This window comes from Gymnogyps californianus, unplaced genomic scaffold, assembly GCF_018139145.2.
Source record: "Gymnogyps californianus isolate 813 unplaced genomic scaffold, ASM1813914v2 HiC_scaffold_63, whole genome shotgun sequence".
NCBI classification, from domain to species: domain Eukaryota; kingdom Metazoa; phylum Chordata; class Aves; order Accipitriformes; family Cathartidae; genus Gymnogyps; species Gymnogyps californianus.
In genome coordinates this window covers 63114-89103 of record NW_026114456.1, presented here as the reverse complement: position 1 = coordinate 89103, position 25990 = coordinate 63114, and the positions used below count along the sequence as shown (strand labels likewise).

The window sequence follows — 25990 nt, the reverse complement described above, 5'->3', positions numbered from 1 at the left end:
TCAACTTGTTATGAAAACTGGCTCAGTGAACTAGAGCTTGGTACCAGGTGTCTCTTGTTATGACATACAATTTAAGCATGAAATAACAAAGGCCTTGAAAATATAGACACAGGCTAAAAGCAGAGGCCCCAGAACCATAAACAACTCATTAATGGTCAATTACTGGTCAGTGAAAAAGTGCAGCCTCCAGAGCTAGGAAGACTGCTTTTGCTCTAAGCAGCAGCAGCAGCTACACAAGGGGCAGAAAAAAAACCAAAACAGCTGAGCAACAAGGCAATGCACCTGCTGCAGCCTGGGAAAGTAACACTCCCCTCCCCCCAGCATCACACAGCATGTAGTCCAGGAGCAAGAGCCAAGGATTAAAAATCACCTAGAAACTCAATCATTTTATAAAAGATGGTTATAAAAGATCCCAAATTGGGGCAGGGTTGGCAGAAGATGCCTACTTCAATCCTGTCCCTGTCCTGTCATCTGTGTCCCATTCCCCCCCCCCCATCAAGGAGCTCTCCAGTCAGGTCACCTTGACCTCAGCAACTAGGACCATCAAGAACAAAGATATCAAGCTAGCTATATGGCATTGGTTCCATGGTACTGCATACTTGCAGCTAATTTAGGATATAAGTGTTAAAGACTGACTGCTTTGAATACGTAATGATAATGGTTAGTATGTAAGAACTAATGTATAGTGATAATTAACAACATGTAAGAGCTAATTATAAGCACAAGGTATGTTGCTAACAAATGTCAGTCTAAAAGCTTTCATTCCAAAGTTTAAAATTGACTTGATGTCAGTCTAAGCTCTCTCATCACAACTATCTCTAATTCCTTGATATATATATAATTCTATTTGTGTACATATATATCTATATATGCACACATATTTAGTTGTGAAACAACTTTTCTCCTGCAACTTAAAGTTTTAAGAATATATTAGACACTAGTCACAATGCAATCTGGGTTCTTAAGTGTCTGGAGACATGGAGTAGCAAATTCTGTTCAACTGGTCCTCTTAACTGGGGAATGGTAGACTTCAACTGAGTGGAAAGACATGCCAAACAGACTAAGAAGTGGCTGAAGCCTGCCAGAAGATTTGATCTAAACCACACTGATTAGAATTCATGAGGAACATGGCAAAAGCAGCAACTGAAGTTTATGTCTAAAGGAGGAGGCAAAAAGATGAACTCTGAGAAGCAGAAACAACAATAAAGAAGTCATCTGTGAAGAACTACTGTGTGTATGAACAGAAGCAAAAGGCTGATGAGTTAGCAACTTTAGGAGGCAGCAAAACAGGAGATGGCCTGGTGCAGCTGCATGTTAGTAGATATTTAAAAAAAAAAAAAAAAGTTTTTTGACCCTTTTACTTAGCCTTCCAGGAATGCATATCAGAAAGTGAGGTCTGGTATTACACAAATCCTCAGTAGAGATGTTAAAAATGCCATTAATGGCTATCACAATACAGATCAGATAATAAACAGCAGGTTGCCTAGCAGGACTGTTGAGCAACACTACAACCCTGGAGGGGGGTGACATATGAACAAACTGTATCCGCTAACAATAAATCAATCTTAGGAAGAGTCATAGAAATTCAGATTGAGCAAGAATAAGGATTGCAAATATCACAGAAAAATTTGCTGAGGTATATAACCATAGCTTTAACACCAAATGCAAACACTGGAATTATTTAAGGCTTGGTATAGCATCTGTGAGAAATGTTCCACAGCATGAAAATGTTCATATATAACCCACAGGCAGGAATTATGATCCTGAAGTAGATGTCCTCAAGTAGATGTCATGAACACTTAAAACTTAATTCTTTTAATAAAAAAGTCAAGTGGGGGAATGATATTCCAATTGATAATAAAAAGTTGACAGAAGTACTGTTGGATTACAGCTCTAATTTCAAGTGCGTGGTAACATATTATTATATTCAAGTACTAAAGCTGAATTATTCAGCAATATTAAGTAATCCTAAAATATTTGGTTATTTAATACACATTACTGATTTTTTTTCCACATCTTGTTCATATTATGATGAATTCCATAATGATTAACAGTCTCACTTAAGCTGATCTGAATGCGTATTTTTCCACTTCTGACTTGTCTTCCTTAGTATGTATTGAGGAAATTATCTTCCATTTCTCCACCCAGCCAAATAATTGCTTTTTGCTTGCCAAGGATATGAGCACTCTATAGCACTTTGATAAATACAGGACAACATTCTGACATTTTCACTTTGAACATCAACCCATTCATTGCTGGTTCAGATAATTCAAAGACCATAAGATTCATATACAAATTTGTACAGAGGATGTGAATGCTAAAAATAATTGTCCAGGAGTTACAGAAAATTAATTAAATGCTCATCACTTCATACTAAAATAGATTGTTTTCCAACCTCAGACAGTTGGAAACAATATTTCCCCATGCAATTAGCAATTATTACAAATTTACTGCTATGGTATTCTTGGAGATATGCGAGAAACAAAAATAAAGGATGCTACTTAGTTAACGAGGCGTGACCTTGAGAAGAGAAACAAGATGACACCATAAGTCAGTGGGTAAAGAAATACCAAGATAAGCACAGGGGCAACCAAAGAGCTACTTGAACTGTGAGTGAACTATCCTAATTAACATACTAGAAAACCCGCCCTTAGGTAGGGAGAGCCCCCTACCAACAGAAGCCCCTTCCTCACAGAACATGCGCAGTAAAAAAGGAGGACGCTGCGACATTAAGTGGAGATGAGACTTGCGAGAACCAATAGGAACGAGGGTAACTCAGCAAAACTGTAAAAATACTGATAACTGTTGCTCGAAAGGTATAAAATGCTTTACCATGTGTTAACCGGGTGTGCTAGCTCTGTGGAGTTACCACCTAGCACCCATCTCTGCGCAGACATGAAATAAACAAATATCTCGACTCTGTGTGTTAATCGGCTTTTTTGCACACCGGGTGAAAGAATCCTGATTTTTGGGACAACAGTATTTCTGCCCAGGGCATGGATTTATAGCTTAGCTTTTTTAACAAAAATTTTCACCAACTATAAGCTATCAGTTCCCATTCAACTTAATTAGCAGCTGACAGAATCAAACCTATCAGTAGATAAGTCGCAATGACATCATTCTTTTATCATAAACAGGTCTGTTAGCAAGATCAAAGTTCAGAGCAGTAGCTAGAAAAAGCTAATCCAAAGCTTACCCACATTAATCCTCCAAGTGGGTCTACTTCTATACACTACCACTCCAACTGCTTCTGAAATTCCTTTAAATTGCATAAAATATGAAATGTAACAGTAAGACACCAATGTACTATTGTCCTGGTTTCGGCTGGGACAGAGTTAACTTTCTTTTTAGTAGCTGGTACAGTGCTGTGTTTTGGATTTAGTGTGAGAATGATGTTGATAACACTCTGAGGTTATAGTTGTTGCTAAGTAGCGCTTATCTTAAGCCAAGGACTTTTCAGTTTCCCATGCTCTGCCAGCAAGCAGGTGTGCAAGAAGCTGGGAGGGAGCATAGCCAGGACAGCTGACCTGAACTAGCCAAAGGGGTATTCCATACCATGGAATGTCATGCCCGGTATATAAACAGGGGGGAGTTGGCCGGGCGGTGCGGATCGTGGCTCAGGAACTAACTGGGCATCGGTCAGCGGGTGGTGAGCAATTGCATTGTGCATCACTGGTGGTTTTTTTGTTTTGTTTTGTTTTTTTCCCTTCCTCCCCCTCCTTTTTTGTTATATTCCTTTTCATTACTATTATTATTATTATATTTCATTGTTACTATTGTTAGTATTATATTTTACTTTAGTTATTAAACTGTTCTTATCTCAACCCACGAGTTTTACTTTTTCTCCCCTCTTTCCTCCTCCTCACCCCACTGGGAGGGGAAGGGGGAAGCGGCTGCGTGGTGCTTAGTTGCTGACTGGGGTTAAACCACGACAACTATTAATGTCATGCTGAATTTTTGAAAATCTACTTTGCAAGACATGATTCTTCATGCTAAAAGTACTTTAAATAATACTACTAAGAATATTTGTTTAGCATTGACATTCCCTTCAATTAAAAATAAACACACATCTTTAGCACTTAAATATTTTTAGAGTTTAAAGTTTCTGTGAAAAAAGCTCTCACAGGAAGCTTCTGTATCGGTTTAAACTGACAAATGTATGAAGCATGTTAAGTTGTCAATCTATTTTTAAAGATTTCAATCTGTACTTCCTCTCACAAGTGCCCAAATATTAATGGTGGCCAGCATCATACTATAAATAAACCAGAAATACTGCTAGACAGAGGAAGGAGGGTTGTTCAACTAACACTATATTTTTAAAAGTGGCGAAAGTTTTTTTTAGCAGCTGATTACTGGAAAGAAATGTCTCACTCTTTCTTCAGACTATGTGTAAGAAAATGAGAAGGTTAAAATTGGAAACTGCCAGTTTAGCTCTTTTATGTAGAGTGTTCTTGTTCTTTTGGTAAGCCAGAGCTAAAACATGTTTATTCCAGCCTGTGCTGGGTTTGTGTGGCGGGGGTTTGGTAGCGGGGGAGGGGCTACAGGGGTGGCTACTATGAGAAGCTGCTAGAAGCTTCGCCGGCCCCAACTCGGACCCGCCTCTGGCCAAGGCCGAGCCAATCAGCGACGGTGGTAGCGCCTCTGGGATAGCGTATTTAAGAAGGGGAAAAGACTGCTGAAAAACTTGCAGCGGAGAGAGGAGTGGGACATGAGAGAAACAACTATGCAGATGTTGAAGATATGCAAGAAACAAAACCAAAGGATGCTACTTAGTTAACGAGGCGTGACCTTGAGAAGAGAAACAAGATGACACCATAAGTCAGTGGGTAAAGACATACCAAGAGAAGCACAGGGGCAATCAAAGAGCTACTTGAACTGTGAGTGAACTATCCTAATTAACATACTAGAAAACCCGCCCTTAGGTAGGGAGAGCCCCCTACCAACAGAAGCCCCTTCCTCACAGAACATGCGCAGTAAAAAAGGAGGACACTGCGACTTTAAGTGGAGATGAGACTTGCGAGAACCAATAGGAACGAGGGTAACTAAGCAAAACTGTAAAAATACTGATAACTGTTGCTTGAAAGGTATAAAATGCTTTACCGTGTGTTAACCAGGTGTGCTAGCTTTGTGGAGTTACCACCTAGCACCCATCTCTGCGCAGACATGAAATAAACAAATATCTTGACTCTGTGTGTTAATCGGCTTTTTTGCACACCGGGTGAAAGAATCCTGATTTTTGGGACAACATTTTGGCGACCCAGATGGGACGGCCATAAGGCCTTGCCCGGATCGTCTTGTCGTCCCCGACAGCGGACCGGACCGGACTGAGCTCCAGCGCGCACCGACCTATTGATCGGGGACTCCTCCGGATTCCCTCCGAAGCCGGGGCGACAAGCGACTCAAAGGTGCAACGCCAACCAGAGATATTTGTATCAGGGTGAAAGGGGAGTGAATCCTTGGATTGGTGAGTATAAAATTTAATTACAAATTCAATGACTCCCATGGAAGGTTAAAGGGTAAAGTCGCACATAGGCTCTCGGCAACGGGTGCCGTAATTGACCAGGGGGGTCAGAGCCGAGTGCGCATCAAGTCGCCAGGGGGCGCATAAAGTCGCACATAGACGCTTGGCAAGGGGTGCCATAATTGACCAGGGGGGTCAGAGCCGAGTGCGCATCAAGTCGCCAGGGGGGCGCATAAAGTCGCACGTAAACGTTCGGCAAGGGTTGCCTTAATTGACCAGGGGGGTCAGAACTGAGTGCGCATACTGACCAAGGGGGGTCAGAGAGGAAATTACTGACCAAAGCGGTCAGAGTGGTAATTACTGACCAAAGGGGTCAGAGTGCTAATTACCGACCAAGGGAGTCAAAGCTGGCAAATAGGTAAATTCAGTTAAAATGGGATCAAGCCAATCCACGATTCCTCCCTGTAGCCCTTTGGGGTGTATTTTGAAAAACTGGAATAAGTTTGGGGGAAATCTAATGACTAAAGATAAAATGAAAAGATGTTGTAGTCAATGGTGGCCAAATTATAAATTGGGTGACGATGAGGTCTGGCCAGAAAATGGATCGGTAAACTATAATACTATATGACAATTGATGTCGTTTTGCCGTTGGATGGGGAAATGGGACGAAGTACCTTATGTTGATGCCTTTATGACTTTGTATAGAAAATCTGATATGCGGGAAAAATGTAAGCTAAAGACTGACCTAGTGATGTATACAGCTTCTGAGAAAAAGGAGAGCGGTTGTTGCATAGGCTGTGATGATAGACAGATTGCAGGGGGAGAAGAGCAGAAAGATGTGCAACTGTTACTCCCGACAGCCCCACCTCCACACAAAAATAGTGCCGGACAATTGCCAATCGATCCTAATTTACAATCGGGCAATGATAACTTTAGCCCCATTTCCAGCCGGACTAGAGGGCACGCTGAACCAGTTGTACAGGCTCCCCTGAGACAAGCAGCGGGACCAGAAAGACTGCTGGTTTTTGTACATGTTCCGTTCACTACCTCTGAGCTGTTAAATTGGAAACAATCTGTTGGATCCTATAGGGGAAACCCTGAAGGAGTACATCAACTATTAGAAACTATAATGTTAACACATAATCCCAACTGGGGAGATATACAGGCTCTGCTAAATACGTTCTTTACGGCAGAGGAAAAGAGAATGGTGATTGAGAGGGCCAGGGAAGAAGGGGGAAGGAGAAACAGGCAAGAAGATTCTGAGGAGTTTCTGCCTACTAAAAGGGACCCAGAATGGGATCCTAATAGGGGGGGATGAGGGCTCAACTGAAGCAGTATCAGCAGCTGATACTATATGGGGTTCAGCATGGAGTGCCTAAACCGAAGAATGTGTCTAAGCTTTATGAGGTAAGGCAGGGTCCGGAGGAAAATCCATCAGCCTTTTACGAAAGGCTATGTGAGGTAGCTAGAAAATGGACGGACTTGAATCCGGACAATGAGGCAAATCAGAGGATGTTCAATATGTTGTTTATTGGGCAGTCGACTCAGGATATAAGGAGAAAGTTGCAGAAAGTTGATGGAGCTGGGGGAATGTTGATCTCACAATTGATAGAGTATAAGGTTTATAACAATCGAGATGAGAGGGAAAGAAAAGAAAAACAGAACAAAATAAAGTTGCACGCATCTTTGCTGGCAGCGGCAATAAATGGAAATGATGTTGAAGGGAAGGGTAGAGGAAAAAGTAAAGGAAGAGGAGGATGTGGTGGAATAATGCAGGGAAGAGGTCCGCAAAACTGAACCCCTTTAGGGCTAAATCAGTGTGCAGTTTGTAAACAGGAGGGACACCGGAAGAATGAATGCCTGAAACGAGAGGGGCCAAAGGAACGGGATCATGCAGAAAATGCTAATCTTGTTAGAAGATTCAGACAATGAATGAAGGGGACTGGGGGAGAACATTAAAATCTTCCCAGCTGATCCCCTGGTTCCAGTTAAGCTGGGGAACGAGACCACAGATTTTTTTAATTGACAGTGGGGCTACTCATTCAGTAGTCACCACTTGTAAAGGACCTCTAAGTAAAGTAACTATACCTATTGTTGGGGCAAAGGGAAAAAGAACATTAAGGCCATTTTTACAACCAATGGAGTGCACAATTGGGGGAGCTAAATTAATTCATGAGTTTCTATACATGCCAGAATGCCCCCTACCTTTATTGGGGCGAGATTTATTATGCAAACTAAATGCACAAGTAACCTTTTCTAAGAATGCTGTACAGCTCCATATCCCACCTGAAACCGCCTGGAGAGCTCAGATCTGCTTGCTGACAGATGAAACACCGGAAGAAATTGAAGAGAATATTCCAGATGCTGTATTAAATGTGGTAATTCCCCTGGTATGGGCTTCAAAAAAAAACCCAGGTAAAGCAAAAAACATGAGTCCGATTAAAGTAGAACTAAAAGAGGGGGCAAAACCAGTAAGGGTGCATCAATATCCTATTAGGCTGGAAGCTCGCAAGGGCCTCGAAGCCCTGATAAATACCTTTATACAATATGGACTGCTCAGAGAATGTCAATCTGAATACAATACACCGATTTTACCAGTGAGAAAGCCTCACTCCCAGGATTACCGATTAGTGCAGGACTTGAGGGCTATAAGTTGGATAACCAAAGACATACATCCTACGGTGTCCAACCCTTATACTTTGTTAGCGTCTGTACCCAAAAACAATGCCTATTTTACAGTGTTGGACCTAAAAGATGTCGCCTTCTGTATTCCAGTGGATGAACAGAGTCAAACACTCTTCGCTTTTTGCATGGGAGAATCCGACTACTGGAAGGAAAGGACGACTGTGTTGGACTGTTCTTCCCCAGGGATTTAAAAATAGTCCCACTTTGTTCGGTGAAGTACTGGCCAAAGAATTAGAACAATGGCAAACTAATAATGATAATGTTACTCTCTTACAGTATGTGGACGATATCTTAATTGGAGCAGATACAGAACAGACTTGTACGGAAGCCACAGTAAGCCTGCTAAACTTTCTGGGAATAGCCAGATTCTGCTGGATATGGATCCCCAATTTCGGACTTACAACCAAGCCCTTATACGCAGCCACAAAGGGCCTTGTGGGGAGTTGTTAGAATGGACTCCAGAGTGTCGGAATAGTTTTGATGAAATTAAAAAAAAAACAATGGAAGCTCTCCTCAAGAAACTACATGAAGAAACTCACATGGGAGCCAATGCTATGATAAGCAGTGTTAAGAGATACGCTGTAGGGCCAAAAATGCAGACAAATGCAGATATAATAGTAAAGAGATGAAACTTGTGCAAATAATCCCAAAATACAAAGAAAGCCGCCAGCAGGTGACGTAAAAAGAGGAATAACCCCTAGGGAATACTGGCAAATAGATTTCTCTGAATTACCAAAATATGGACAACGTAAGTATCTACTTGTTCTAGTGGATACGTTTTCCGGACGGCCTGAGACTTTCCCTTGTTGCAACAATGGGGCTAGGGAAGTAATTAGGATATTACTAAAGGAAATAACCCCCCAGATAACTAGAGTTGGACCATATGTTGTTAAAAGGGTTGGACAACAACGACTTTTGTTTAATCCATCATGGTCCCTCAAACGGGTAGAACTATCAATGCAGATTAATATCTCTGCAGTTAAACCTGCCTGTTCACCATTCATAAGTATGTCCTATACAGGATGGTTAGCATGGTTACATGGGCAGTCTCTTACCCTTCCAAATCGAGTAAAAAGAAATGTAACTGATATCCTAGGGACAGGATTGGGAGTCTTAAACAGCATAGATATGAAGTACTTGCAAACAAACTTAGTACAGCCACACATGATTTTAAAAAAAAAAATTAGGACATCCATTGCAATCCTCCCTGTCAGCTTTAGGAACTCATCAATGGCTGTTGTCTGATATATTGCCTCAATGGGAAAGGGTTAATGAAAAGGACCACCAATAATCATAGATGTACTTGGTATATCCCAAAATAATATTTCTCTAGCTCTTACTTGTATCCAAGCTCAACTGTGGGTGCAATATACAATAGCAGCAATTGTAAGAGAAGGTGAAGATGGCACCTTACCTACTGAAATTCAGGAAATAATCTGGGAAAAGGCAACTGCATTTGAAAGAGAATTCCAATCATGGTGGTATCTGGGCAATTTCACTCACAATCCTATCGATAACAAAGCCACAGCCTTTGTTGTAACCATACAGAATGCATCGGTAAAAACCATCTACCCGATCGTTGCGTTAGGCTTAAATCACAATGGGACTGTACTCTATCCACTAGAGCATAGAGTATGGGCACAACGAGACAATAACAGATGGCAGACTGTTGAAGTTGATGCATGTATGGTACGGGAACAACAGGGATTTATTTGCGAAAGTAATACCATCAAAGCTCAAGACATTTGTCTTGACACTGAGCAAAATGTTTGTCACTTCGAGATACATCCAAAAGAAATCCCTGGAACTGTACTCATATACATTGGGAAAGGATGTGTGTGTATAAGAACTCTATGTAATTTTATAGTTGTAGATAATATTACTGTCGGGATAAAAAAATCACTCAAATACTTGCATTTGTAACTTTACTAACATTATAGGATGTGATTTCAACTATTCAGCTCCGGTTACGACTTATCAGCTAATACAATCCAATTATACTTTAGTTAAGGATCTATTGCTTACTCCCATTGGGATGGATCTCACACTGGTGAAAAAATTTTTACAACATAATGATCTACGCCAGTTGCTGGAACGTGCCCGAGAAGAGGGACAAAGGACTTTAATCATCATTCACCATGACACAGAAGAGATACATCGTGTTTTGGACCGGGTGAAGAAAGATGGAGAACATAGGTGGTGGGAAGCCTTCCTTGGATGGTCACCCAAGACAACAGGCATTCTTAATCTCCTGCTACACCCTGTTGTGATCTTGTTATTGCTAACATGTTTATGTTTACTGCTTATAATCATACTGTATTTTAAGGTTTGGCACATGATGAAGCAAATTGCTCTAATGCAATCACCCAGGGTATGCACGCTCATGACTGAGGGAGATAAATCCCTCAAACTTGAAAACTTCCCTATAAAGGACAGGAAAAAATTCCAGCAAGACATATGTCAATGGGAAGGAACCTATGAGCAGTTTTGGAAAATTTTGAAATCTCCCAGAGACTGAAGTTTTAGAATGAAAATATCTAAGTGAGACTTATTTTAAATAAGAACTATTTATCTAAGTCTCAAAGGGGGGAATTGTTGGAGATATGCAAGAAACAAAAACAAAGGATGCTACTTAGTTAACGAGGCGGGACCTTGAGAAGAGAAACAAGATGACACCATAAGTCAGTGGGTAAAGACATACCAAGATAAGCACAGGGGCAATCAAAGAGCTACTTGAACTGTGAGTGAACTATCCTAATTAACATACTAGAAAACCCACCCTTGAGTAGGGAGAGCCCCCTACCAACAGAAGCCCCTTCCTCACAGAATATGCACAGTAAAAAAGGAGGACACTGCGACTTTAAGTGGAGATGAGACTTGCGAGAACCAATAGGAACGAGAGTAACTCAGCAAAACTGTAAAAATACTGATAACTGTTGCTCGAAAGGTATAAAATGCTTTACCATGTGTTAACCGGGTGTGCTAGCTTTGTGGAGTTACCACCTAGCACCCATCTCTGCGCAGACATGAAATAAACAAATATCTCGACTCTGTGTGTTAATCGGCTTTTTTGCACACTGGGTGAAAGAATCCTGATTTTTGGGACAACACAGACACCAAGGTCAGTGAAGAAGTAGAGGGAGGAGGTGCGCTGGAGCAGAGATTCTCCTGCAGCCCGTGGTGAGACGGCAGGCTGTCTCCCTGCAGCCCATGGAGGGTTAATGGTGGAGCAGAGATTCCCCTGCAGCCTGTGGAGGACCCCATACCGGAGCAGGTGGCTGGGCCCAGAAAAAGCCGTGACTCTGTGGGAAAGCCCATGCTGGAGCAGTTTGTGGAGGAATGCAGCATGTGGAAAGGACTCGCGTTGGAGAAACTCGTGGAGGGCTGACCCCCGTGGGAGGGACCCCACGCTGGAGCATGGGAAGAGTGGGAGGAGTCCTCCCCCCAAGGAGGAAGGAGCAGCAGAAACAGCGTGTGATGAACTGACCGCAACCCCCATTCCAGTCCCCCTGTACTGCTGGCAGGGGGAGGAGGTAGAGGCATCGGGAGCAAAGCTGAGCCTGGGAAGAAGGGAGGGGTGGGGAGAAGGTGTGTTTTTAAGATATGGTTCTATTTCTCATCATCCTACTCTGATTGGATTGGTAACAAATTAAATTGATTTATTTTTCCCCAGATTGAGTCTGTTTTGCCTGTGACCGTAATTGGTGAGTGATCCCTCCCTGTCCTTGTCTCAACTCAGGAGCCCCTTTCATTGTATTTTCTCCTCTCCATCCCGCCGGGGGGGGGGGAGGAGTGAGTGAGTGAGTGAGCGAGCGAGCGAGCGGCCGCGCAGTGCTTTGTTGCCGGCTGGGCTTAAACCACGACACAGCCCTAATTTATAACATGAATATTTATTAAGTTCTTCACAATAGCAATTTATTGTTATTTAGAAAAATAAGCTAAGACAATTTGTTGGAGATATGCGAGAAACAAAAACAAAGGATGCTATTTAGTTAACGAGGCGTGACCTTGAGAAGAGAAACAAGATGACACCATAAGTCAGTGGGTAAAGACATACCAAGAGAAGCACAGGGGCAACCAAAGAGCTACTTGAACTGTGAGTGAACTATCCTAATTAACATACTAGAAAACCCGCCCTTAGGTAGGGAGAGCCCCCTACCAACAGAAGCCCCTTCCTCACAGAACATGCGCAGTAAAAAAGGAGGACGCTGCGACTTTAAGTGGAGGTGAGACTTGCGAGAACCAATAGGAACGAGAGTAACTAAGCAAAACTGTAAAAATACTGATAACTGTTGCTCGAAAGGTATAAAATGCTTTACCATGTGTTAACCGGGTGTGCTAGCTCTGTGGAGTTACCACCTAGCACCCATCTCTGGGCAGACATGAAATAAACAAATATCTCGACTCTGTGTGTTAATCGGCTTTTTTGCACACCGGGTGAAAGAATCCTGATTTTTGGGACAACATTTTGGCGACCCAGATGGGACGGCCATAAGGCCTTGCCCGGATCGTCTTGCCGTCCCCGACAGCGGACCGGACCGGACCGAGCTCCAGTGCGCACCGACCTATTGATCGGGGACTCCTCCGGATTCCCTCCGAAGCCGGGGCGACAAGCGACTCAAAGGTGCAACGCCGACCAGAGATATTTGTATCAGGGTGAAAGGGGAATGAATCCTTGGATGGGTGAGTATAAAGTTTAATTACAAATTCAATGACTCCCATGGAAGGTTAAAGGGTAAAGTTGCACATAGGCTCTCGGCAAAGGGTGCCGTAATTGACCAGGGGGGTCAGAGCCGAGTGCACATAAAGTCACCAAGGGGGCGCATAAAGTCGCACGTAAACGTTCGGCAAGGGTTGCCTTAATTGACCAGGGGGGTCAGAACTGAGTGCGTATACTGACCAAGGGGGGTCAGAGGAGTAATTACTGACCAAAGCGGTCAGAGTGCTAATTACCGACCAAGGGAGTCAAAGCTGGCAAATAGGTAAATTCAGTTAAAATGGGAGCAAGCCAATCCACAATTCCTCCCTGTAGCCCTTTGGGGTGTATTTTGAAAAACTGGAATAAGTTTGGGGGAAATCTAATGACTAAAGATAAAATGAAAAGATGTTGTAGTCAATGGTGGCCAAATTATAAATTGGGTGACGATGAGGTCTGGCCAGAAAATGGATCGGTAAACTATAATGCTATATGACAACTGATGTTGTTTTGCCGTTGGATGGGGAAATGCGACGAAGTACCTTCTGTTGATGCCTTTATGACTTTGTACAGAAAACCTGATATGCGGGAAAAATGTAAGCTAAAGACTGACCTAGTGATGTATACAGCTTCCGAGAAAAAGGAGAGCGGTTGTTGCATAGGCTGTGATGATAGACAGATTGCAGGGGAAGAAGAGCAGAAAGATGTGCAACTGTTACTCCCGACAGCCCCACCTCCACACAAAAATAGTGCCGGACAATTGCCAATCGATCCTAATTTACAATCGGGCAATGATAACTTTAGCCCCATTTCCAGCCGGACTAGAGGGCACGCTCAACCAATTGTACAGGCTCCCCTGAGACAAGCAGTGGGACCAGAAAGACTGCTGGTTTTTGTACATGTTCCGTTCACTACCTCTGAGCTGTTAAATTGGAAACAATCTGTTGGATCCTATAGGGGAAACCCTGAGGGAGTACATCAACTATTAGAAACTATAATGTTAACACATAATCCCAACTGGGGAGATATACAGGCTCTGCTAAATACGTTCTTTACGGCAGAGGAAAAGAGAATGGTGATTGAAAGGGCCAGGGAAGAAGGGGGAAGGAGAAACAGGCAAGAAGATTCTGAGGAGTCCCCACCTACTAAAAGGGACCCAGAATGGGATCCTAACAGGGGGGGGAAACGAGGGCTCAACTGAAGCAGTATCAGCAGCTGATACTATACGGGGTTCAGCATGGAGTGCCTAAACCAAAGAATGTGTCTAAGCTTTATGAGGTAAGGCAGGGTCCGGAGGAAAATCCATCAGCCTTTTACGAAAGGCTATGTGAGGTAGCTAGAAAATGGATGGACTTGAATCCGGACAATGAGGCAAATCAGAGGATGTTCAATACATGTTGTTTATTGGGTAGTCGACTCAGGATATAAGGAGAAAGTTGCAGAAAGTTGATGGAGCTGGGGGAATGTTGATCTCACAATTGATAAAGTATAATGTTTATGACAATCGAGATGAGAGGGAAAGAAAAGAAAAACAGAACAAAATGAAGTTGCATGCATCTTTGCTGGCAGCGGCAATAAATGGAAATGATGTCAGAAGGAAGGGTAGAGGAAAAAGTAAAGGAAGAGGAGGATGTGGTGGAATAATGCAGGGAAGAGGTCCACAAAACTGAACCCCTTTAGGGCTAAATCAGTGTGCGGTCTGTAAACGGGAGGGACACTGGAAGAATGAATGCCTGAAACGAGAGGGGCCAAAGGAACGGGATCATGCAGAAAATGCTAATCTTATTATGTTAGAAGATTCAGACAATGAATGAAGGGGACTGGGGGAGAACATATTAAAGTCTCCCCAGCTGATCCCCTGTTCCAGTTAAGCTGGGGAACGAGACTATAGATTTTTTTAATTGACAGTGGGGCTACTCATTCAGTAGTCACCACTTGTAAAGGACCTCTAAGTAAAGTAACTATACCTATTGTTGGGGCAACGGGAAAAAGAACATTAAGGCCATTTTTACAACCAATGGAGTGCACAATTGGGGGAGCTAAATTAATTCATGAGTTTCTATACATGCCAGAATGCCCCCTACCTTTACTGGGACGAGATTTATTATGCAAACTAAATGCACAAGTAACCTTTTCTGAGAATGCTGTACAGCTCCATATCCCACCTGAAACCGCCTGGAGAGCTCAGATCTGCTTGCTGACAGATGAAACACCGGAAGAAATTGAAGAGAATATTCCAGACGCTGTATTAAACGTGGTAATTCCCCTGGTATGGGCTTCAAAAAAAAAAAACCCAGGTAAAGCAAAAAATGTGAGTCCGATTAAAGTAGAACTAAAAGAGGGGGCAAAACCAGTAAGGGTGCATCAATATCCTATTAGGCTGGAAGCTCGCAAGGGCCTCGAAGCCCTGATAAATACCTTTATACAATATGGACTGCTCAGAGAATGTCAATCTGAATACAATACACCGATTTTATTAGTGAGAAAGCCTCACTCCCAGGATTACCGATTAGTGCAGGACTTGAGGGCTATAAATCAGATAACCAAAGACATACATCCTACGGTGTCTAACCCTTATACTTTGTTAGCGTCTGTACCCAAAAACAAATTGCTCTAATGCAATCACCCAGGGTATGCACGCTCACGACAGAGGGAGATAAATCCCTCGAACTTGAAAACTTCCTTAAAAAGGACAGGGAAAAATTCCAACAAGACATATGTCAATGGGAAGGAACCTATGAGCAGTTTTGGAAAATTTTGAAGCCTCCCAGAGATGGAAATTTTAGAATGAAAAGATCAAGATCTAAGTAAGACTTAGTTTAAATACGAACTATTTATCTAAGTCTCAAAGTGGGGAATTGTTAGAGATATGCAAGAAACAAAACAACAAAGGATGCTACTTAGTTAACGAGGCTTGACCTTGAGAAGAGAAACAAGATGACACCATAAGTCAGTGGGTAAAGACATACCAAGAGAAGCACAGGGGCAATCAAAGAGCTACTTGAACTGTGAGTGAACTATCCTAATTAACATACTAGAAAACCCGCCCTTAGGTAGGGAGAGCCCCCTACCAACAGAAGCCCCTTCCTCACAGAACATGCGCAGTAAAAAAGGAGGACGCTGCGACTTTAAGTGGAGGTGAGACTTGCGAGAACCAATAGGAACGAGGGTAACTCAGCAAAACTGTAAAAATACTGATAACTGTTGCTTGAAAGGTATAAAATGCTTTACCATGTGTTAACCGGGTGTGCTAGCTTTGTGGAGTTACCACCTAGCACCCATCTCTGGGCAGACATGAAATAAACAAATATCTCGACTCTGTGTGTTAATCGGCTTTTTTGCACACCGGGTGAAAGAATCCTGATTTTTGGGACAACAAATTCACTAGGTTGTCTGTCTCGGGCAGAATTCAGTTTTCTATCTTCTTGTCTGTCCCAAGCTCCAGATATCCACAAGCAATAGATACTCAAAGAAACCCACCCTTTCAGAAGCCCATTCTGAAGAGGAATGGCTTGCAACTTGTATATTAATATAAAACATCATTACTGCCTTCATTAAGCAACAGTTCTTTCCAATTACTGTTTCTGGAAACAAACCAGTTTATTAAAAATATCTCCATTATGCAAACTGCATTCATTACTCAATCCTAGTCTAGACATTTCCACAGAACTGTCTAAACATCTCTTTACAACACAATAACAACAGAATGTTCTAAAAAAGACTAATAACCAATAGCATATTTCCATTAAGATTTTTACATGAGTATGCGTCATCTCAGTATAACCAAAACCAAGGAAAATCATTGCATTGCAGTTATTGCATCTTGTTTAAACTACCAAATTAGAAATCAAAAAGTTTTTCTACATCAGTAATACAGAAAGTAAAATGAAGACCAACCACTGGATTAAAACATGGCAGGTATGAATCCTATCTGAATAAAAGCTTAAATTTAAGTTGGAACATAAGCTTTTTGAACTCTTCCTGTATAGGTAGTCACCTCTAGTGACAAAAAATACAAAGTGCACACATGGCTGAGTTTAAGCATTCTTAAAAGTTATCAAGCATGACATTTCTCTAAGCGTTTTTCAAGATCCATGCAGAAGAGCTGTCCTGACCAGCCAAGCCCTTTCTGGAAAAACCCTAGAACTCATGAGATAAACACTTCATTGTTAAGAATTTGTAAACAGGTTTGAAAAATCTATTAATATAAATTACCACCAGGATTAAATTAGTGCTGGCCTTTCTGTGAGACTGCCTGGAGCAGGGGGGCACAGCAGATAAGCTGGAAGGGACCTCCTGAGGTTAAGTTATTCTATGCATACCATGTTACTTCTTGATATATCACACTGTCACTGCATGAGATAGTACAAGTCCCTCTATACAAAAGCAGCAATGGCACTATCAGAATAGACAGTAATCAAGGCAAAGACAGTATGAGCTGAAAGGCGAGTTTCCCTGAAAGTTGGACTTTGAACTCTACAAAGCATTTCTGTGTGTTCTTTTAACAACAGACCCTAGACCTTCTAACTCCAAAGCTGAATCCCATGGATCTACCACTACAGGACTGCCATCAACATCCACTCCTAACCATGTACATAGAAGTCCCCATTGAAAGCTTGACTTTAGAAATTAAAGAACTACAGTGTTTTACAGTAATGAAGGATATCTTTAATAAACATTACCTGTCTCTGACAATCAACTGCAGCAGTAATTTAGGATGTCCAAGCTAGAGTAATAGAACAAAGCTTAAATCTGTGCGTATATCAACTTTTTATAATACCCATAATTTCTTCTCATCCCTTGACCACATAGCAGAACTTTTAACTTGAGTTCAAGCCTCCACTCTGTTATAAACTGCTTAAACACCTTCAAGGTGTTTTTCATTATCTGGCTAAAAGCAACTCAGTTAGCATCATGTATTGACTTTCATTGTCCTCCTTCATAACTTAATTCACATGGCTAGTTCTTGACAGTTCATTACTTGATGTAATCCAGTGAGTATACAATAAATATTCATCCTTTAGTCCTCTATTCCAGAGAAATCAGCTTTTCTCAGTCCCAGTGGTTAGTGTAGTGAGTAGCCCAACTAGACCCCATGTTTTCCATTCAATTAAAGACTATTGTCACAGGAACCTACCTATTTTGGAGATATGACATTATAATTCTACACTTAAAATACCTAAAGAAGCTACTTTAATGAGCTAATTTAACAAGTCTTCCTCTCATTAATTAAAGAGGGGAGAGACAAGTGTCATTTTATAAAATATCCCTGTAGAATTATCTATCAATCTCTGCCCAGTGTGATAGGAATGATAAAACAAGATCAGAAAGGACTGTGGCTTTTCAAATGCAGCATTAATGTCTCTTAATTCATACTATGACTTATCATTAGGCTTATCTTCATTGCTGGAAGTACAGTAAGACTACTCAGTGAGAGCAGCTTTTCAAATTTATGCTTATACATCAATGAAACGTGGACATTCTATACTACTAGTAGCATTAATTACACACAGAAAATCATTACATCTCCCATCATACCTAATCTGAGCACCTAAAAGAAAGCTTCATGAGAATCCAATCCCCCCTTTCCTACAAGGAAACATTACAGCCATCAACACCATCTCATACCACTCATACCCTGCATTGTACTTAAGGAAAACTTCCTGCAATACACCAGGTTAGGAGATAGGTAGTTACTATGCCTGACTCTGGATTAGCAAGATCAAGGAAAACTAAACTTACAGTATAGTGAAAGACCATCAAAAAATATTCAAGATGAAGATCCCAACTACATCAGATCAATGCTACTGAACATTAAGTCAGTAAGAAACCCGACTTCCCTTCTCTACCAAAGTAATCACAAGATATACAGTAACAAATAAGTTCCATTGATAGCAAAAGTAGCTTTCCATTATCATCTCAACATTTATTTTATCAACTATTGGTGTTCTCCTATGCATTTAAATACATGCTAGTAAGCTTATAGTAAGACATTACAAGGACATGAAAATAAAGATTAACTATGTACCTCAGGAAGAATATTTTAAACAATTATCTTTGAGCATAATTCATTTTCTACTATTGAAAACATAGGTTTTTTTAAAAAAACTATTCAATTTGCTACCAAACAACTATCAAACCAGAAGCATTCATTCTAAAACTCTGGCCTAGAAGAATAACTTCTGAAAAATAAGAGATAATCACATGGCAGTTTCAGAAGTAAATTTCTATATCCTAGAGACACATGAAATGATCTAATAGTATTCCTGAACCTCTAATACTTACACAGCAATCACTAACTGCAGCTAGAAATAATTAACAGGAGTTTACCAGGTTTCAGAAATACCATTTCAAACTACAATCAAGCAAACTGTCAAATACCACTCAATGCATGATCCTGAATGAAAATGGAACAACTGAAATATCAGATTAATTTTTTAGAACTATGCCCACTTTTTATTCTTTCTCAATGTACTCAAGAACTGGAAAAAAACAAACAATTCAACTCCAAGTCACCAGATGTAACAAGCGCCAGATAGAAGAGAGGAAAAAAGCTATCTGCAAGAAGTTTCAGTGTTACACACTTCCTAGTCAAAAGATAAGAAGCTCACCAACTTCCCTTCACAAAGTGCAATATACCAAAACATTCCAGAAGCAATATCAGCATCACTATAATCTCTCCGCCACCACAACTGGAATTCAAGCTGCTGAAATGTGCTCTACAGCACACTTCCAGACATCCCTTGGCCTACCTCCTTGCCACCACCTTCCTGTCTCTGTCTGGTTGGCATGTTAAGCCTCTTACTAGTGAATGAGACACCTTTTCAGAAGTCCTGATCAGAGGCTGGTACCTCTACAGACCACCAGAAGTACACTTAAATGAGCACTTCTAGATGCTGTTGCTGTGCACCATATATTCCTGAATAAGTCAAATCTTGAGCAAGTTTTAAAAGTTTAAGCAGTTTTAAAAAGAGCTTTAAAAGAAATGAGGTAATTTGTTTTAATTTTTAGATGACTGCAATACCTGTCAGGCATCTAAATGTAAAAATCTGCTTTTTCTTCACAATCTTTTTTCCAAAATACATACAGTTGATGTAATCAATCCAGTCTTTTTTTTTTCCAAACCAAAATGTGTTTAAAAACAATTCTATTTGTAAGCTGAATATTAGTAAGAAAAGGAAACTTCTTATTTTTCATCCTCAATTCAGTCTGAAAGCAAAACATTTGGTGGAATAAGAACATAAATAGTAAGATTTAACACTACTGCTCTAGGAAGTTATGTGCTACACAGTCCAGCTTTTTTTCCCCCCCTAAGTCAAATAACTGGACTGACTATTTAACAGTAACACAGAAAAGCTACAGCATTATTCATAATTAATACATATCATAATTCTGAAAGCTACAAAAAGATTTTTTTTCTTTATCTAAGGCAAATTCATCTTTATGAGATTTCACTTATATGTAGGCTCTTTATTCTTACCAGCATAATACTGGATCTTTTAGCATTAGGCAAAAACAGCATCACACTTTAGAGAAGGAAACACATAGTAGAACACTTTCTTTCAGAAACGTTGTACAGAGTCATGTTCAGAAAGTACAGTCAAAGAAATACTACCCTCTCTTTCTAGTGCAAAGTGTAAGGACTGTGATGGATGCTGCCTCCTTTGGGAAGTTGTTCCAGGGTCTTAGGCTAACCCCTGGGAAAACTCTGCCTCCTCCAGAAGCAAACTGTATCCCTACCCACAGAAACCTCTAAGATAACAGAGATGAAAAGCTGCTTACTGCAGTCTCAAATGAGAACAGTTTGTTTTCTTATTAGTAACTCCTTGCCCTGCTCCACAGTGTTGCACTAATATCACTAACTTTAATATTAAACGACCTAACAGAATATTTGCCATATCCATATTTGCTTTCACCAGACATTAGTCTACAAATATGTAACACCCCAAAACATGAAAAGATGGCAATACTGAAACAGCACTTACCGTAATCACAGCCTTGCTCAGACAGATAGAGCCTCTGCAGCCATACTCCGTTTCATCTTCAGACTTGTAATAACTGAGTGTGTTGCTTTTCAGAACTACCCATCGATCCTGCCACCCATGAATGTAGTTGGTCCACTGTAAAAAAATTCAAAGAGCAGCTAATAGAAAAATAACAATAAAAACAGTTTGGCTGATATTTCTCAGGCTTTCAAGCACCAGGAGAAAAAAAAAAAAAGCAACTTCTATAAAAGTTCTTCCCAATTGAGAAGAACTATTATTCCTCTTCTGCCCAGAGCTCCCTAAAATCATTTTACAAACTCCTGAAGGTACTAAAAACCAGTTGTTTCAAATGAACAAAAAGATAACAGATGTCTTAAGTGTAACTGCATTGCCAAGGCCAGTTAAAATAAAGGTAATAAACATACTGATGACAAATTGAGGAGGGGGGAATAAAACATTAATCACTAAGGTGAGTTTAGTCATTTGATTTAAAATCTGGAGTTAGACCAAAAGCCAAGCTTAAGCAGAACATGAAATAATTTATTTTATATAAAAGTTAATTTCTACAAAAATTATTTTACTAAAGTATCTAGTTCTCTTCATATAAATAGAAACATGCCATTATCCCACCAGTACAGTATATAACTACTATAGTGCCTAAAGCAATCAGTTCTTTATCAATTTAATATTGCCCATAGATATTGCTTTAGGTTTTAATTCCTAACCACTCATTAAGATGATACTTGCTTATCAGCAGACATCCAATCATCCTTTTGTTATTCAGATTTTTCTAGGGACTCCACATCCACACATGGAATGAAAGTGATATTCCAGAACAAGTCCTGGATTCATCCTACTAAGATCTAGTTAGAAGTGATTAAAAGTTCTGATTATTAATCTTATTTGCAACATCTTCTCAACAATACTGAACTGCACTTTGTAGAATCATATGACACTGATCAGGACTGTTCTATAACTCTGGCTACACACTGATGCTTGGTCTTCAATCACAGTGCAAAAACTATAAATTAGATAAAAATGGAAACAAAAGCACTGAAAATTTTATCATGCAAGCACTTCTTTGATCATGACAACTGTTCTTTGACAAAAAGCTCCAAGAAATAAGTTTAAAATGTCTCTTTTTAGCATTTAATTCCAACCATTATTCACCATATTTATAACATATAAATAGGGGGAAGAAAGTGGACTAACAGGCTCGTTTCTACATTATACTACACATATTAGTTAATACATGTCCCATAACAGCATGTTAACTCTATTAATAACAAGAGGAGGTCTATGGAAAACAAATTCTATAGCTGAGAAATTCCTAACAATTTTCAAGCGTAGGTAAGACCTAGATTTGCTCTCCAAAGATAAAGCCCTTTATGATCTCTTAATACATTGAATTGCTAAGTTTAGTATTTCTTAAAGAAAGCCTCAGCTATGCTTAGTACACGAACTGGTAGCACAAGCTGTTATGGAGGTATATTATTTCCTGCCTTCCTCCTTTACCTGTCTCTCACATTCCCAACTCCTCCCAGATGCGAAAGGCAGAGTCCAAAGTTATCTTGGGCAAAAGAGCAAGGGACAGGGAGGAAAGCACCTTTCCTTCTTTGAAAGAGTTAAGTGAGGTAAATATAGCAGTCAATCTTGTATTTGCTGTTGCAATCAAAGTGCCATGAATTAAAAGACTCCTTAAAGTATATGGGATAGAAACAAGGTTTTGGCAAAGACAAGACCACTGGTTCAAGCATCTAGATTCTTTTGCTTCAAGAAAGACACTTCCACACTGAAGTTCTTTCTTTGTATCCACCTTAAAATGGTAAGCAGGAAATACAATGGTAAAAAACCTGGAGTTCTGAAACATTTAGAGAGACCAGCAGGACACACTTCTAATAAGATTCTCTTACCAAATTACTCCATTTCCTTCAAAACTTCTCTCTTTACCAAAGGGCAGAACAACTGAAACACTACTAAGCACACAGAGAACCGCAGCCTACTTTTATTGATTTAAGATGTAATTATACACAATAAGTTATTAAAAATAAATATTTCTTTAGTAGAAAGTTTGGTATGCTACCATTTCATTTTAATTAGTTTGTCTCAAGTATTGCTGAGGCATCAACTAGCAAAAGGTAAACTTATCCCTCAAGCATATTCACTGCAACAGGTTTCACCATACTTGACTATTTGGATTACATCCTCTGTTCTCACAGGAAAGGCAGCATCAGCTACACTCAGCACAATCATCCAGAAAAGTTTGCACATACCTAAGCTACAGAATGTCAGAAGAAGCCATGGCTTCACCTACTACACCAGTAAAAAACAGCACTGGGACTTATTAGATTATGAGATCTTACAGATGAGAGCAAAGGCCCTTCTTTTCTCCTAACCGTTCCTCCCATCTCTGGGCTTAGAAACATTTTCAAGACTGGAAGGAGTTCAGTGTCCCTCACAAAAAGCAGAGTACTGGCCCCGTTATGGCTGTTTTCTCAGCATCCAGGGCCTGTACCTGACCTTATTGTGTAGGAAAGGAAAGAAATTCAAAACATAGTGCTTTAATTCTAAAGATATTTCAACATTATTCTGAATGTACTTTCTGGTAAAAAAAAAAAAAATCTGCTTTCAAACTTAGTAATTCAATATTCAACTTTAAAGCACCCCTAAAGTTTCCCAGTATCATCCAACACATACTTGCAAGTCATCTTATTCTCAGTGATAAAAGAGCAAAAAGTGATTTTATTTTTAAAAGGGGAAAACAAGCTTTAGTGTCATTTTTCTTCCGCTCCTCCCCACCTCCCGCATCTCTTGCTGCAGAGGTATTTTATTGTTCTGTTTTGATACTTGGACTAAAGGTTGTGCCGCTCCTGTGCTGGGGCCTGCTCCTGGGAAGTGACCACGGGCCGCGCCTGCCTTCAGGAGCTCCCGGGCAGGGGAGCGGGATGCCGCGGCCCCAGCCCGCACCCGGGCCCGCCGCCAGATTCGGCCAGGAGCCTAAGGAGTGGGGGAGACACCCTCCCCGCGCAAATCCGGCCGCCCCCTCGCGGGCCTCGCTCTCCAGAAGCTCACGCCAGGCAGCTAGCGGGCTCGGTACGGGGGCAGGGGGCGGCAGGGACTCCCGGGCCGGGCGCCGACACCTCCCCCAGCCGCCCGGCCGGGGCTGAAGCCGCACCCGCAGCTCTTTCCCGAGAAAGTGCTTCCTCACGCCGCCTCTCAGGGGTGGGGAGGGGCGGGCGGGCGGGCGCTGCGCAGATGCGGGGGTAAGTACGCGAGCGCCCCCCCCCCCCCCCCCCCCCCCCAGCCCGGCGGGGATGTACTGGTGCCCCCAGCTGAGGGAGGGGGCTCGGGCGGTTCGCGTCGGACGCTAGAACGGCTGCCTAGCAGGCTCCCCACCATCAGGTGGTGGCTGCCTCGGCCGTGCCAGCACCTCCCGCGCCCCCACCAGGCCCCTCCACCGGCGCCGGGGGAGGCGAGAGCCTCAGCCTGATCGTCCGGAGCGGCGGGGAGACAGGCGGACGGGGCTGACAGGCCTCGACCAGCTGCGGGAGGGAGGGGCCGTAGTGCGGCGCGGAGAGGAGAAGCAAGAGGCCGCCAGGCACAGGCCGTGAGGAGGAGGAAAGGCAGCTTACCTTGCTGAGCACCCCACAGAGCTCAACAGGCAGCCCGAGCTCGGTCTCGGGGTCCTCTTCAGAGCCGGAGGAATTCCAACTCTGATTGTCCGACATAGCCGAGCAGAGAAGAGCCGAGCAACCCGCCCACAGCAGCCTCAGTCTCCTCCTGCTAAAGGGACGGGAGCAGCGGGCTCTACCTAAGCAGCACTGCTCCGCGCCCGCAGTGCCACCAGCGCCGCCCGCCCCTGCCAGCGACCGGCCGGCACCGAGGCACGCAAGCTTAGGCTTCCCCCTTACTGTAGCTCCACGACCCCTACCCACGGCAAGAGCCACAACATAGAGGTAGCAAGAAGATGACGGACAAGTATACGTCTGCCTGCGGCCGCCGCCACCATCTTACGTGAGGCGGGTGCTCTGTGCCGCTATTTATCAGCTCCGCCCCTCGCCTTCCCTCCCAGCTCCGCTAGCCGGGCCGTGCGGCGCCTGCCGGGAGTTGTAGTCTTCTTCCGAGCAGCAGTAAGCTGGGCTACAGTTAACTCTCAGAGACGTAGTCCGCTACAGTGGCTATCTCCCTCCCGTCGGCAGGTAGCCGCCATCTTGGTTTTGTCGTTTCTGTGATGCTAGCGGTGGGTTTCGCTTCCGTAACCCGATGAGGTGGGGAACTCCGTTCCCTCCGCTGCCAGGCGAGGGCAGTGGTGCTGCTTAGGGCAGTGTTTTCTTTTCTTTTTTTTTTTTTTTTTTGGGGGGGGGTGGTGGTGAGGAAGGACTCTTTCTTTAGTAAGGTGAAGCGTTTCTCCGGCCCTGCTCGCTTTTTAGCGTGAGAGAAGTGGTATCGCCTTCCCTACCCCTAGCCGGCAGGACTTGGGGAGTGAGCGGCAAACAAAAATGCTGGCCACAGAGACCGCAGAAAGGGGTAGGAGGTGCTTGCCGGCTTCCGGGTGAGACATGAGGGGGGGCGGGCCACCCCAGGTCTGCTGTCTGCGTTGGGCTGGCGGGTACCTGCGCTGCTCCCTGGGGCCCCGGGGCGAAGAGGCATTCGCTCTGCGGGCGGCGGTGATTACGGGTTAGGTGCGGCGTGCCAACTAGCCGCGCTGTGCACCTGCGGGTGGGCTCAGCAGCCCGCTCCTTCCCGGCTGCTGGGGCGCCTCTGCGCCGCCCTCTTTCGTTCTACTTCACCGGCTCAGCCCAGAGGCGTGTTATGAGCAGAGTGGATAAGTGGCGGTCAGCAGTCTGCCTCAGCCGTGAGGTAGCGGTGTCCTTTTATTTGCCTAATATTTTCACAGTTTAGGGAACGAAACGATAAATACTTTTTTTCTTCAGAACTCCGTCTGAGATATGTATCCTTGCCGATATTTATGGGTGGAGAAATATTTGCAGAAAGGGGAAAAAAAAGAGGCAGCTGAATGTATCACTTCACAATTTATGAACAGATGTAGTGGGTTGGGAAGGACTGGCCCATCTCCTTTCTCATGACTTTTTGAAAAAAAAGTTAGTTGAGGAAACTTCAGTTTTAGAACACACACATCGGTTATATTGTAAGAGCAACGTT

The 25990-nt window shown here is 42.5% G+C and overlaps 1 protein-coding gene across 2 annotated transcripts in view; it reads right to left on the bottom strand.

Moving 5' to 3' along the window:
- Positions 1-24701, bottom strand: part of LOC127029036 (ceramide transfer protein-like) — a 105885-nt gene extending 81184 nt beyond the window's left edge. For both annotated transcript variants that reach the window (XM_050914701.1, XM_050914702.1), the window contains exons 1-2: positions 24460-24701; positions 20828-20962 (exon numbers count right to left, since the gene is read on the bottom strand). In XM_050914701.1, coding sequence (XP_050770658.1) covers positions 20828-20962; positions 24460-24555 — 231 coding nt within the window. In that variant the 5' untranslated portion in view covers positions 24556-24701. The remainder of the gene's footprint in view (positions 1-20827; positions 20963-24459) is intronic.
- Between the last annotated feature and the right edge of the window lie 1289 nt (positions 24702-25990).